Raw genomic sequence first — 13,139 nt, 5'->3', positions numbered from 1 at the left:
ATCGTAGCGAAACCCAGCCTATAATAATTAACCAGAAGAATGAGTAGTGTCTGCGTTTTTCCTCTCCATTCTCCTCTCTATCTCCACGTCCGAACCGATGAATGAATTAGTCTTTCGATGTATCCACTATTTCGAGCTTCTCGATTATTATTTGCCAAATAAACATCGTTCTCTCTGTTACATCCACATACAGCCAAAAGAGTTCGTGAGAGTATACCAGTGTAACATAATTGGAAGGATCTGTCACTTTAGATTCAATAGATGTGAATCATCAACAATTAATGTCTGAGAAATCAAATTCATTCCTTTTATCGGTTGTTTTGGTTTGTATCGTGTAAAGAACTACGTGTATGTTGGCACAGAATTCTGTTTTATTCTTGTCGAAACTTTTGATCCCTTAGGTTCAATTTCGAACCTACTTGCTCGTAAGAGAGAATGTCAAAACATATTTTGGGTCCTTTCCTAACCGTTTAAACGTCCAAATTTAGTTGAAGAATGTTCGAGCAACCTTTCATCGTCTTCGAATCTAAACCTGAGTCTAAAATTGGCTCAGCTATCCATCCAGATCGTTTGCACTCACTTGAACGTAACCCAATCCGTTGACTGCAGTAGTACCACCACACAGACAGGCGTTAAGCGAATCGATCCATTCGTTGTTCTTCTGCTGGGTCGAGCCCACTTCTGATCCACCCGTGACTCTCCTTCAGCTGTCCTTCCCTGGCAGTTCCCCCGTCGATGTCTTCCCCTCCCTCCCCACGCCGCTGAAGAACCAATTGAAAACCCATCAAAATCGATTTCTCCGTTTTCACGAACAAGTTTGATGGGTGTAATTTGATCCTCTCTAGATCGAAAGGCCAAGGAGAAGGCCGTAATTTGGTTTCACGTTTCTGGAAAGCAAACGGGCCTCAAGTGACGATGAACCATGGATGGAAAAATCAACGGCCCACATTAATAGCCGGCGGTGTTTACTCCATTTATTAGATGCAGTACATGAGTAGATGGAGCGGAGAAGAGATCTAGAGATCGAGAGAGAGAGAGAGAGAGAGAGAGAGAGAGAGAGAGAAACAGAATGCACCACCGGGCCGCGGGCCGATCGCCGTCGGATCCGAATCGGATGGCGGCGGAGCTCCCGCTGGTGGTCTCCCTCAACTGCCTCGAGGACCCGTCCCTGGAGCGGGAGGCCCTCGCCGGCGCTGCTGCCGTGGAGTACGTCGGCCTCCCCGGCCTCTCCAGTGGCCGGATCGAGTCTGCCACCGCCGTCCTCATCCACTCCCTCGCCCTGCTTCCCCGCGCCGCCCAGCGCCGCCTCCGCCCGTGGCAGCTCATCCTCTGCCTCGGCTCTCCGGACCGCGCCGTCGACTCCGCCCTCGCCGCCGACCTCGGCCTCCGCCTCGTCCACGTCGACGCCAACCGCGCGGAGGAGGTTGCCGACACCGTCATGGCCCTCTTCCTCGGCCTCCTGCGGCGAACCCACCTCCTCTCCCGCCATTCCTCCTCGTCTTCTGCCGCCTCCGGCTGGCTTGGATCCATCCAGCCACTGTGCCGGGGGATGCGCCGATGCCGCGGCCTCGTTCTTGGGATCATTGGGAGGTCCGCCTCTGCCCGGTGCTTGGCCACTAGGAGCCTGGCCTTCAAGATGAGCGTCCTCTACTTTGATCTCCATCACGAGGTACCAAGACTAATTTTGATTGTCTTGCGATTTAGTAATTAATTATTTTCCCAATGTCACTTTTCTTATATAAAGCTGTCATTTTGCTAATCTCCCCTAGCCGGTGATAGGATTTCCTTGTGCCCTTTGACGAAATATTTCTTTATCTGACAAAATATTGGTAATATAGCAAAGGATCTAGTTGTCGGTTTTGTTATGCAGGATTCTGGAACGTGTAGTTTATTACCAATACAAAAGGAAAAGAGGGCAAATGGCAATAGTTCTTGGAAACAAGTCAGAATAATTGGACGTTCAAGTAGATATTGTTGCTTCTCTATCCAGAAGAAGCCCAGTTTTGAGGGTTCCCTTTCCTTTTTTATGTTTTCATTCCTTTTATGGGTGTGGTTTTCTTGTTTTGGATTTTAGGTGAATGAATAGGAAAAGAAGAATCTGGACTGCAGAAATATAAGTTTGGCATTGTTACTGGTGAAAAGAGTACCTCATCAATCTAAGGCATGGGTCATTTGTTCTCTGACTAGGCTTCCTCTGTACCTTTTAACTAGCCTTTTTATGTATCAAAATACATATTTCAAGCTCATGCTAGAATATTATTAATACATTTTATTGCTCTCAATAAGCACAATAAATCAGCTGTAATAAGTGATGATCATCTGCAGTCAAGCTGAGAAATATTTCCCGTGTTTGAAAATAAGCAGAGATATGCCATATTGTTATAAAAGTATCTTGTTTGTGTTTGATTGCACTTGAATTCCAATCTTTGAGATTACATGCCTTTGTGTCACGGACTTAGCTGGTTTTGCCTAAGTCGTGCGGCACCCTTGCGTGTCCGTCCGCAAAGGTCAGCCTCCCCGAAGCCTCCCATTGTCCCTTAGGACCACCAAAAGAGAGAACGGGTTAGAGAGAACGCCTCAATCGGGATCCACAAGCAAATATCTCCGAAAAACACTTCATAGACAATGCAAATTACAAACAGACTTTACAAGCTCTGAACAGTGGCACAACAAAGGGTAAAATGATCCATTACAGACCGAAAATCTCTCGCACGTGTCCACATGACATAATCTTTATTTACAAGTCTAAAGAGGCCACCAACCCAACTAAAATGGGACTATCAAGCCTTCGGCCGCCCCTCTACATGCTGTACAAGGCATGAACATGCCAAAAGACACGGACATACATAAGCATTACATCAAACATCCTGTTTCGAAGTTTGTCCGTGACATTTGTGCATTGTTTTCTAGAAAGATTCTGCCATGGTGATCATAAACTAGGATGGCTTCATTAGTATCTTTTGCCTGAGGGAATCGGCTGTTCAAAATGGAACAGATAGCAGGTTCGATAAGGATTATTTTATTTGCTAATTCAACTTGTTACTAGATTGATGTAGCAATTGACCATTGTTTATAGTTCATTCTATATGTCTCCATTTTCATATTGTAAATTGCTGTATATATATATATATATGTATATATATATATATGTATATATATATATATATATGTATATGTATATATATATATGTATATGTATATATGTATATGTATATGTATATATGTATATGTATATATATATATGTATATGTATATATATATATGTATATATATATATGTATATGCAAGTTAAACTAGATCCCTCATAGGTAAGATATATGAGCTAAACTACTAGTAATGTTTTTTCCAGTTTGCTGCTAAGAATTGTATGAGGGTTTTGTTTCTGAAATCAGTATCTGGAGTCTTTGTCTGAATCTTTAGTTATACATTTATATAGGTGAATGGAAAATCCAGACGGTCTTCAATTGCATTCCCTGCTGCTGCTCGAAGAATGGACACTCTCAATGATCTGTTGGCGGCAAGTGATCTTGTTTCACTTCATTGCTCGCTATCAGATGATACCATGCATATTCTAAATGCAGAATGCTTGCAGCACATAAAGCCAGGTAAATGTGATATTCTTTATGCTTCTCTCATTTCCTCCTGTCATGATGCTGGTTTCTGGGGTTGTTTGCAGATCTCTTCCTTTAATTTAGTAGGAGTAATTTGAATGATATTGTAGCATTTTGTAATATTTTTTATTCAAGGAAAGGGATTTGCTTTCACAGGGGCATTCGTAGTGAACACGGGTAGCAGTCAACTAATAGATGATTGTGCACTAAAGCAGCTCTTGATTGATGGTACTATAGCTGGCTGTGCATTAGATGGTGTTGAAGGGCCACAGTGGATGGAAGCATGGGTATGAACATTACACTTAGGGTATGAATTGTTTTCTCATTTCATGAGGGCATTTAGGTCTGAAGAAATTTTTTGACTTGGTATGAATACTAAAACAGTATCTTCCAGTGATTAGCTTCAGATTTTATTGTACCTACTTAGTATAGCTTCTTGTTTATTATTGAATTCTATTATGCCTTAGAGCTGTTATTATTTAATCGTAAATTTGTTAGCTTACATCAAACCATCTTTCACAATACACTCCAGATGAGGATGGCTCATTGTATCTTTTTCATAGTAGAGTTTTTAACTTTTCACTCTATGTAATGTTTCTCTCATTTTTTGTTGTGTGGGTTGAGTGCTCAACTGATTGGTTGGTTTGCAACTTCAGAAAAATGTATGATGTCTTGTGCCTGAGGAGTTGATATTTTTGTTCCACTCTTGAACGTTTTTGTTGGTGGCATCTTATATTTACATGATAGGAATTTAAATGCTAGAACATGGCTCCTATGTTGCATGAAAGCTAGTTCAACCATGTGGTATCATTGTCTATTGGCTGATAGGTTAGAATTTTAGGATAAGTGTAAGCACAAATTTGACATGGTATCTTGGTGTTTTGCTGTAAAATTAGGTTCTTTGATGTTAAAAGAAATAGATCAGATCTCGAGTTGGTGCAACAATCTTGCAATATATATATATATATATATATATATATATATATATATATATATATATATATATATATTGAGGCAATTATGTGAGCTGAAATGTCAGTGATATTACGGGCGCATTTATAGATTTAGTCAGAAAAAATTTCAGCTTTCCACAACGTTTTAGAGGAAAGTTGAAAATTATGTAGCAAGATCATAAACTGTAGTATTCTGATTTTGAATAGGTTTTGGTAATTTTTCAAAAAGTTTATTCTTTACTATACTCAGTGGTAAGATTTTTAGTCCAATGCAAGTTCAGGTATCATATTGAGCTGGTAAAATTAAGTATATTGGGTGCATAGATTTATTGAATACAATAATAAAAACGAATGGTATATATATATATATATATATATCAAACTACATGTTTTGATATTTGGCACTTGGTCCGACCAATAAATATACGATATTCAATCAATATCTAAAACCTTGCTTTGTTGTACCACTCATTTCTATCACCATCACCTTCATTGCCACTGCTAGTCGTGGTCATTCGTTATTGCTATCATTGCAATTCTTTGCTGCCTTTGCACCACCACCATCACTATCACTTGAGAGGGTTCAGATTTAGGATGGATCATTTCTAGGTTAAAAAGTTAAAGATACATATTTTAATTCATTTACAATAATTATGATATTTAGTTGAGACTTACGTTTTTGTTGTTGTTGAAAATAATTATGATATTTTAATATTTTTTATTTTGATTTAAATATTTTTTTAGTTAATTTGTTGACTTTAAATGTTAACACTATCTTCAATATTTCATTTTATTTCTCTCTCTTTTATTTTTCTTTTTTTAATCTAATTTTCTCCTCTTCTTTCATTTCCTCTTTTCTTTATTTTTCTTGTTTCTTATTTTCGCTTTTCTTTCTTCTTTTCAGCAGACAATAGGATGGCAGTATGGTAGAGGATCACATTCGGATAACCAAAATTATTGAATCCAGTGAGGCAGATTTCCTCTCTGATAAAAATACATCTCTCTCTCACACTCCCCCCCTTTTTTTTTTCTCATTGAAGAACCATGGGTTGTAACCTTGCAGCAGTGGGCATTTGTAGCAACAGGACAGTAGTGGCGGTAAGGTGAAGGTTTTTCTCTTTCTCTTCATCTCCTCCACCTACTTTTCATTTCCTCCACAGCCACAGAGGGTTTCCTATGTGTGACCAAATGCTAATTTGATCAAATTCCATCAATCATATTTGGAATGGTTGAGTCTAATCTATTTTTTGTCTAGGTTGCAGCTATAGAGGGTTTCTGATGGGTGACCAGAGCTAACTTGATAATAATCTGTCAACCATATTTGGATTATTCGAGTCTTAAATATCTTTTCTCTGAGTTACAATGATTCCTAGCATATACTCGAGTTTGTCCTATTTTGATTTCACTGAGTTTTATCTCATATTCCATGACGGTATTCACATCATGGCATGTAATGGAGTCAAGACTCCAAAGGCAATACATGAAGGGTCTCCATCACTATCACCTCCATCATTGTTGCAATCGCTATTGCTGCTGCCACCACTGCAATCTCTATTGTTACCACTACTTCTATGACTCCATTACAACAGCTGCCTTCATCAGCAATACCATTGCCATACCATTTCTGCCACTATTATCATAGTCCATTAGTGCCATCACCATTTCCACTATACTGCTGATATGGTTTCCAACTTGCCATTCTCATAACCATCACTGATGAGAAGAGTTGAAAGATGAGAAATTGATATCACAGTTGCAATTTCTTAAAATCTCAATATGTAAACTTTTTTTTGCATGTTTTTCATGGTTAAATAATTGGAGAACTCAGATGAAAATGGATTTGAATATCAGAATGTAATTTTCTAAAAGTACTTTAGGCACTGTGTTTTAGCAAACAACCAATTATGGAGGGCCCCAAGATTTGTACTAATGGTAGGTATATGGACGACAATATGATCTCATCAACAAATAAATGCAAACATAGCAAATTAAAAGTGAAAGGCTAGCTGGTGAATGAGCTAGAAATTCCACTAGAAACAGATTAAAGTTGTCAATAACTAGCTGCAATTAATATATTAAAGAACATGAGTTTTTTCTTTTGGTAGATGGTTTTGGGTGTATTTTTGGCAATAATGAGCAACTAATAGATGGCAGGTGTGAGGAGATGGCAGGAAAGTGAGATCAGTGGTCCTACACTGATGCTGGCTGGGGCAGGGTGTGAATAGGTTGATGTGGAAGTGTGGAGGTTATTGGTACTCAACTGTAGTGGGCTGTAAGCCTATTGCTTGACACCCTAACTCCTCCCTTTCTTTCATTTCTGTTGTAATTTTTCCAATTCGAGAGTCTAACTGATGAGGTGGATATCAGTTTTCTGGTGAGAAATTACTAGCACAATATATTGACTGATTTCAGGTAAGGGAGATGCCAAACGTGTTGATTCTTCCTCGAAGTGCAGATTACAGTGAAGAAGTGTGGATGGAAATAAGAGAAAAAGCAATCACAATATTGCAATCTTTCATCTTTGAAGGAGTTGTACCAGAAATTGCTGTTTCTGATGAGGATGACATGAGCGAAGCTGGTTACGAAGATGTGCAGTCAGAGAAACGAGTAAAAGAAAGTCCTTTTCAGGTTCAAGATTGTGAGCAACAGACAGATGAGAGCCATTTGAGTTCAGAGTATACTAAGACAAAAGGTATCCAACAATTCAAGGAATCCCAAGGTTCAGGTATATCTCAAAACACTGGATCTAGATCTGAAGGGAGGTGCAGTAGATCTGGTAGGAAAGGTAAGAAGAGACCTGCTCGACGTAGATCCCAGCAGAAATCAGATGATTTTTCAGCAGTTGAAAGTGATACTAATTATAATTCGCATCGTGGTGATGATACTGCCGTAAGTGGCAGGGATCAATTACTAAGTTCCAGTTCTAGATTTGCTTCTCCCGAGGATCCAAAAAGTAAGCAAATGTGCCTTTTTGAACCAATGATGGAAACAAAATCAGGGAAGCAAGTGGCATTAAGCACAGAGCTTAACAGTAAATCACCTGATCGGCTGAAAGATGGATTCATTGTAGCCTTGCATGCAAGAGGTAATTCAGGATTTCATGTGGCTAGACAAAGGGTTCCTGGAGGTGGTTGGTTCCTTGATACAGTCACCAATGTAACAAAAAGGGATCCTGCTGCGCAGTTTGTTGTTGCTTTTAAAAGCAAGGTAGTTTCTGGAAATGTTTAACATTGTTCTTTTAATTCATCTATGTATTAACTTTTTCCCTTCTGGATATAGAATAGAACTCAGCTTCTCTACTGCTATTTATCCAGGACATACTCGGATTGCGATCTTTTGCTGCTGGGGGTAAACTGTTGCAGGTTAGAATGTTTACCTTGTTTTTAGTATATCATAGAGAACTAGTGGCATTATTGGATATTGCAATCATCAATACACTATTTTTATAGTATACTATAACTAATGGTTCAAATGTTCCAACTTAATTCTATAGTATTAATCGTATTCTGGGCCGGGGCAATGAACCTATTTGAAGTGGCTCATTTCGTACCAGAGAAACCCATGTATGAACAAGGATTGAACTTAATTCTATAGTATTTACTTCCGCACCTAGCTACTCTAGGTTGGGGGGTAGGTCCGGGGGGGAAGGTTATGGACACCTTTCCATACTACATATATCTCCCAATGGATCGTCTCAGGGCATTATACTACATCTATCTGCCAATCAAATGAAGATAGTGGATCAGCTACAGTAATTTCTACAGTACCTGTGATGCTGTAGTAATATTCTATAATGCCCTGCATCAGGACGGTACTGCCAGAGTAACTGGTGCAATATACTTCTTGTTGTAGATTTCTCAGTGTTATAGTTAGAAATTCGTCATAATCACTTGAATTAATCAAATTCAGTTAGTGTTGACTGATTTTGGCAAGTTCCAGCAAGTTTGGCAGCCACTAAAAATGGAAAGAAAGGGAATGAGTGGAAGCAGAATTAGTCTAGATGGAGTGAAAAACAAAGGACATATACTATGACCATTGTAACAATATTTAAGACATTGTTATTGCATTTGTTGTTTAGTGCAATTCTTGTATTTATCATTTACTACTAGTTTTTTGTTGTAATGTTTATTGTTCACTCTGTGTTAGATAGAGAGGAAATGATACATGAAGTGAAAAGTAGAGGTAATTGAGTAGCTCTTAACCTATTAGGAACACAATGATACCATCACCGATAACCAAGATGTCATTGGATTCAAAATTAATCTCAAGTCTTCTGGGTGCTCTTTTTAAATGAAGTTTTTCTTTATTTGTCTTTGCATTATTTTTGAAATAGCACAACCTAAAGTGTCACCCCATTACCTTTTTAAGTGAGAAGTTAAATGAAGCCCAATTAAATAAATTCACCTACAACAATGAGTTTTAGGAGTCGTACAAACATTAAGGTATTGACCACATTACTCGTTGCCAAAAGAATTTATTCTATATTCTGATCACAAGGCCTTGCAATATCTCGGTCTCAAAGAAAACTAAGGCCACAACATATTCAGTAGGTTGGATTTCATCAAGAGTATAGCTTCATCCTTACGCACCAACTTAGCGATGAGAACAAAGCTGCTGATGCATTTAGCGGAATGGCATTAATCTGACACACTACAACATCATCCATTCATTAGAGATGAATGCCTTGAAGCTGTGGAGAGTTGATGCTAGTGGAGACACTTTCCAGGGCTATACTAGACGAGGAAAGAAGTAGGATCATCCTGAATCCCTAGAATTGATGGACTCAGGATTTGGCTAATATTTTATAATTTTGATTTAATTCTTATTCTATGACTATGGAAGAATTTTAGTATTATAAAGGGTTCACTGGAAATCTTACATGTCACCACATGACAACATCTCTACATTTGTTATATCCTAAATTAATCAAGAAGAAGAGAAGTTAGTTAATGAAGAAAAAAGAGGAAAAATATCAGTTAGCTATCAAAATGGAATACTTTTAAAAGATTATTTGTCAAGATGAATATAGAAATTTATCTTTCCTAGAAAAAATATAATTTATTTGATTAGTCTTGATATGTTGTTGTTGTTGTTGTTATTATTATTATTATTAGCACTTGGGGACTATATAAAGGACAAAGGGATTGTAATAAGATCTGAATGAATGAAACGTTTCTTTCCACCAATGGTGTGAGGCCCTGATTTTCCCTTCATGTGAATTCGGAGGACTTGGAGTGAGTTTTAAGATCTTTCTAATTTTTTGTCATATATTTCTCCAAACCTAAATAGTACCATCTAATATCTAAATATCAAACTATTGAAAATCTAATGTTCTTGAAGCCACCATGTTAGGAGACTTGTTGATCAACTTCTCACTTAAGATAATCAAAAGGACGGTCCAATGCCTCTCTCCCTCATCGGAATTAGTTCATCATCTAACTTAAAAATAATTTCTCTGAATTTTTGTGTTTTATTATATCCTCCCGTTGTGTTTTTTTCTTTATTATATCCTTCCTTTGATCTGCAATCAACTAGGGCCTAAATAAATGTCTTTTCAAGAACATTAATTCCATACTCATTTTCTTTTCCACATTCTTTTTATAGTTTATACAATTCAATAAGTCATTCATATCTTGTTGGAGCAACTAACTTTACATTTTGTACTCTGTTATCAGTGTCAGTACTCTTGGTCAGCCATTTTGGTGCAATCATTTTATTGATACTTTCATTTAGGGTCTCAGATTTTTCAAATCTTAGGGAGTTTAGGTAATTTTAGCCAGTTGTGCTGATTTAAGTTCGTGATTAAGTTATAAATAAAAAAAGAACTGATTTAATAAAGTTGAAACAGGTTATAAATCATATACCTATACGTTAATTTAATCAAGTTAATTTTAGCTTCATTCTCATGAAAATGATCTATATGTTAATACTGCTGAATTTTGTGATTTCTCCTATGAAAAATTATGATTGCTAATTTTTCTTTGTCCCATATCTTATTAAGTCAGTTTTTCTAGTATATTTGTTATGCTGGCCGTGCTTGTCCCTTTGCTTTACTTTGCTTATTGCTAGGTTTAACCTTATGTATCCTGTGTTATTAGATTAACAGAAAAATGGAATTCATATTTGCAAGTCATAGTTTCGATGTGCGGGAGAGCTGGATGCTGGAAGGTTCAGTTCTGGAACAATGCAAGTTTGTCAATTGCAGAAATCCATTGGTATGTAATTATTTCTTTTCCTTTAAAATGAGAGTTAAACCCCACTTTTGGCCAGAAAACTGCATAGAGTCTACTGCAGCTTAGGTAAAGTGCAAATGGACTGGATCAATATTTTTGCAATGATTTTTTAATAGGTCTGATGCTATAAACTGTGCTCAGTATTAGACGATAATTAAACATGCTTTCAATATTTCAGAAGCATGCCTGGATCTATAATTAGGACTCATCTAAGGCACCTAGAGCAATTTGAAAGTTGTCTATAATTTGCATGATTTTTCTTGTCTGAACTGCATTAGATTGATGCTAATGATATCTAAATTCAAATGCTATTTTGTGTAATCATGGCCTTAGACAGCAATGTACAACCAACTATTTTTCATGTGATGTTTTGTAACAATTGAAGAGGTTTCTGATTCATGTCCATTTTTTAGAATTTAGAAAGATATCCATGATGTTGTATACAAAAGTTTCAGATGGTTGCTTTCTTATAAATGTTCATGCGTTGTCTGAAAGTAATATGTTATTTATTCATCACGGCAAGCGACAATTAAACCAAGTCCTAGTCTATAACTTCTCTACATCTAAAAGCATGCTACAATTTAAACGTTCTGCCTCCTATATGTCTCTCTTCCTCTGTGATCCATTATTATGGTGGCATTGCTTTTCCTGCATTTTCCTATCAGCCTTGCATAATGTTAATGCTACTGTGCTTACTGAATATGTGACATCACAGAGTTTAGGGGAAAATATAACACCTCAGAATTTAGTCCTGCATTGAGAGTAGAGCTTAGTCCTGGATGGGTGGGCTTATGTATTATGGAACAAGTTTGTTATTCCATCAGGTTTGCTTGCAACAATTAGTATTTGATCCAGTTTGATATTTAGGTATGGTGAGGGGCTTGAATAGTAAAGGATTACCTGTAGACGAAGCAAAAGGAATGTTAGGATATGATACTGTTCTGTTTGTTGGTTCTCTTGATGAGGATGTCTAATTGTTGAGAGGAGATTGAAATACCCTAGAATGTAATCCCACATTGGGAGCAAGTAAAGACTTGCTTCTAACGATGTGATAGGTGTCCTTGGGCCTATACAATTTGATTTAATGGATCAAACTCAACATGTTAAAGGGCCAGATAATCCCATTGGGTTGGGTTGTGATAGGATAGGTCTGCATGTTCACCTTGAGTTTGATAAGAATTGACTTGCATATGTTGAGGACCTGCACAGGGCAGATTAGATTATATAATGTTAGCCAAATTAGTTTTTATCCCATTGGACCCACAGCCTAACTGTGTTGGATCCAATTGAAGTTGGCCGTTAACAGGCACCCAAAAACGAAATTCTGAAGATCTTCTACATCCTAGAACCCTACATGGGTTGGATCCAATTGAAATTGGACTTCAACCACACCTAAAAACCTAATTCAATAGATCTTCTACATCTTTGAATGAAGTTTTATTATGGATGATAGATGCAATTGTGCAAGCTTGTCAATTGCATGTCAGCTATAAATATGGTTCTACCATGGGAATTGCTGGTGGAACAAATTTTCTGGTGTTTAAGCTTTGACCATATGCATGACACTGGTACACAAATATGATGATGCCAGAGCCAAGAACATTTTATATATTTTGTTCATAAAAAAATTAGGGTATCGAGCTTCATGAGCGATGAGCTAATCACTGCAAGTTTTATCTAATAAGGTGGATGGAATGATACTGGCTTTGTCAGTGGCCTAATAGTATCTTTGGCAAATGGCAGGCCCATGTTGCATCTTTTTGAATAGTTAACACTGTGTTGTATCATTTAGTGAGACTTGACTGTTTTTGCGTTATGCAGGCTGTCTTGGATGTAAGCATCGAGATTATTGCAGTGCTGAATGAAGATGGTATTACTAGATGGCTCGATTAATGCTTTCTCCTTGTGGGAATCGCATTAAGTGAAACCACTGATCCTTATTTTTGGTTTGTTCTGTTTGTTTACTTGGAAGCAATTTTGAATGATCTTGTGCGTGGAATTCATATCCCCAGTTTGTATCAAGTTTCCTTGCACCTAATCATGCACTAAAGCTTTCCGAGTGTCTTAATTGTGCCAGTTCCAACTCCACTGATTGCTTTATAATTTTGCATGTTGACGGATTTGTTTTGGCACCTACATTTCATCACCATTCATTTTGCTTAAAGATATTCAACTGGAGCATCATCTTGTGCTACGTGATCATACCTCTGGTTCACTCCTCGCTATGCATGAAGTCTGGAGATACCTCCTAGACTCGAGGGGCGATGACTATATCGCATGTTGGGGGAAATCGTCGTTGACGTCTAAGTCAACTAGACATGGTTCAAATTTAAAGGTGCAGG

General features: G+C 37.6%; 1 protein-coding gene across 1 annotated transcript; it reads left to right on the top strand.

Moving 5' to 3' along the window:
* The first annotated feature begins 988 nt into the window (after nt 1-988).
* LOC103984652 (C-terminal binding protein AN) lies at nt 989-12,859 on the top strand. The gene is made up of 7 exons (XM_009402200.3): nt 989-1,669; nt 3,437-3,605; nt 3,768-3,898; nt 6,977-7,771; nt 7,879-7,926; nt 10,663-10,779; nt 12,619-12,859. The coding sequence occupies exons 1-7, from the start codon at nt 1,070-1,072 to the stop codon at nt 12,688-12,690; spliced, it is 1,932 nt and encodes a 643-aa protein (XP_009400475.2). The 5' UTR covers nt 989-1,069; the 3' UTR covers nt 12,691-12,859.
* The last annotated feature ends 280 nt before the right edge of the window (nt 12,860-13,139 follow it).

Source organism: Musa acuminata, chromosome BXJ2-5, assembly GCF_036884655.1.
Source record: "Musa acuminata AAA Group cultivar baxijiao chromosome BXJ2-5, Cavendish_Baxijiao_AAA, whole genome shotgun sequence".
NCBI classification, from domain to species: Eukaryota; Viridiplantae; Streptophyta; class Magnoliopsida; order Zingiberales; family Musaceae; genus Musa; species Musa acuminata.
The sequence above is the reverse complement of the archived record's forward strand: the minus strand, read 5'-3'. Positions and strand labels throughout refer to the sequence as shown.

Excerpts from the sequence above, each read along its gene's own strand:
- LOC103984652 (XM_009402200.3), top strand. The coding sequence starts at position 1,070 with ATGCACCACCGGGCCGCGGGCCGATCGCCGTCGGATCCGAATCGGATG. Across the intron at positions 3,899-6,976 it reads CACAGTGGATGGAAGCATGG|GTAAGGGAGATGCCAAACGT; the intron begins GTATGAACATTA and ends GACTGATTTCAG. Across the intron at positions 10,780-12,618 it reads TCAATTGCAGAAATCCATTG|GCTGTCTTGGATGTAAGCAT; the intron begins GTATGTAATTAT and ends TGCGTTATGCAG.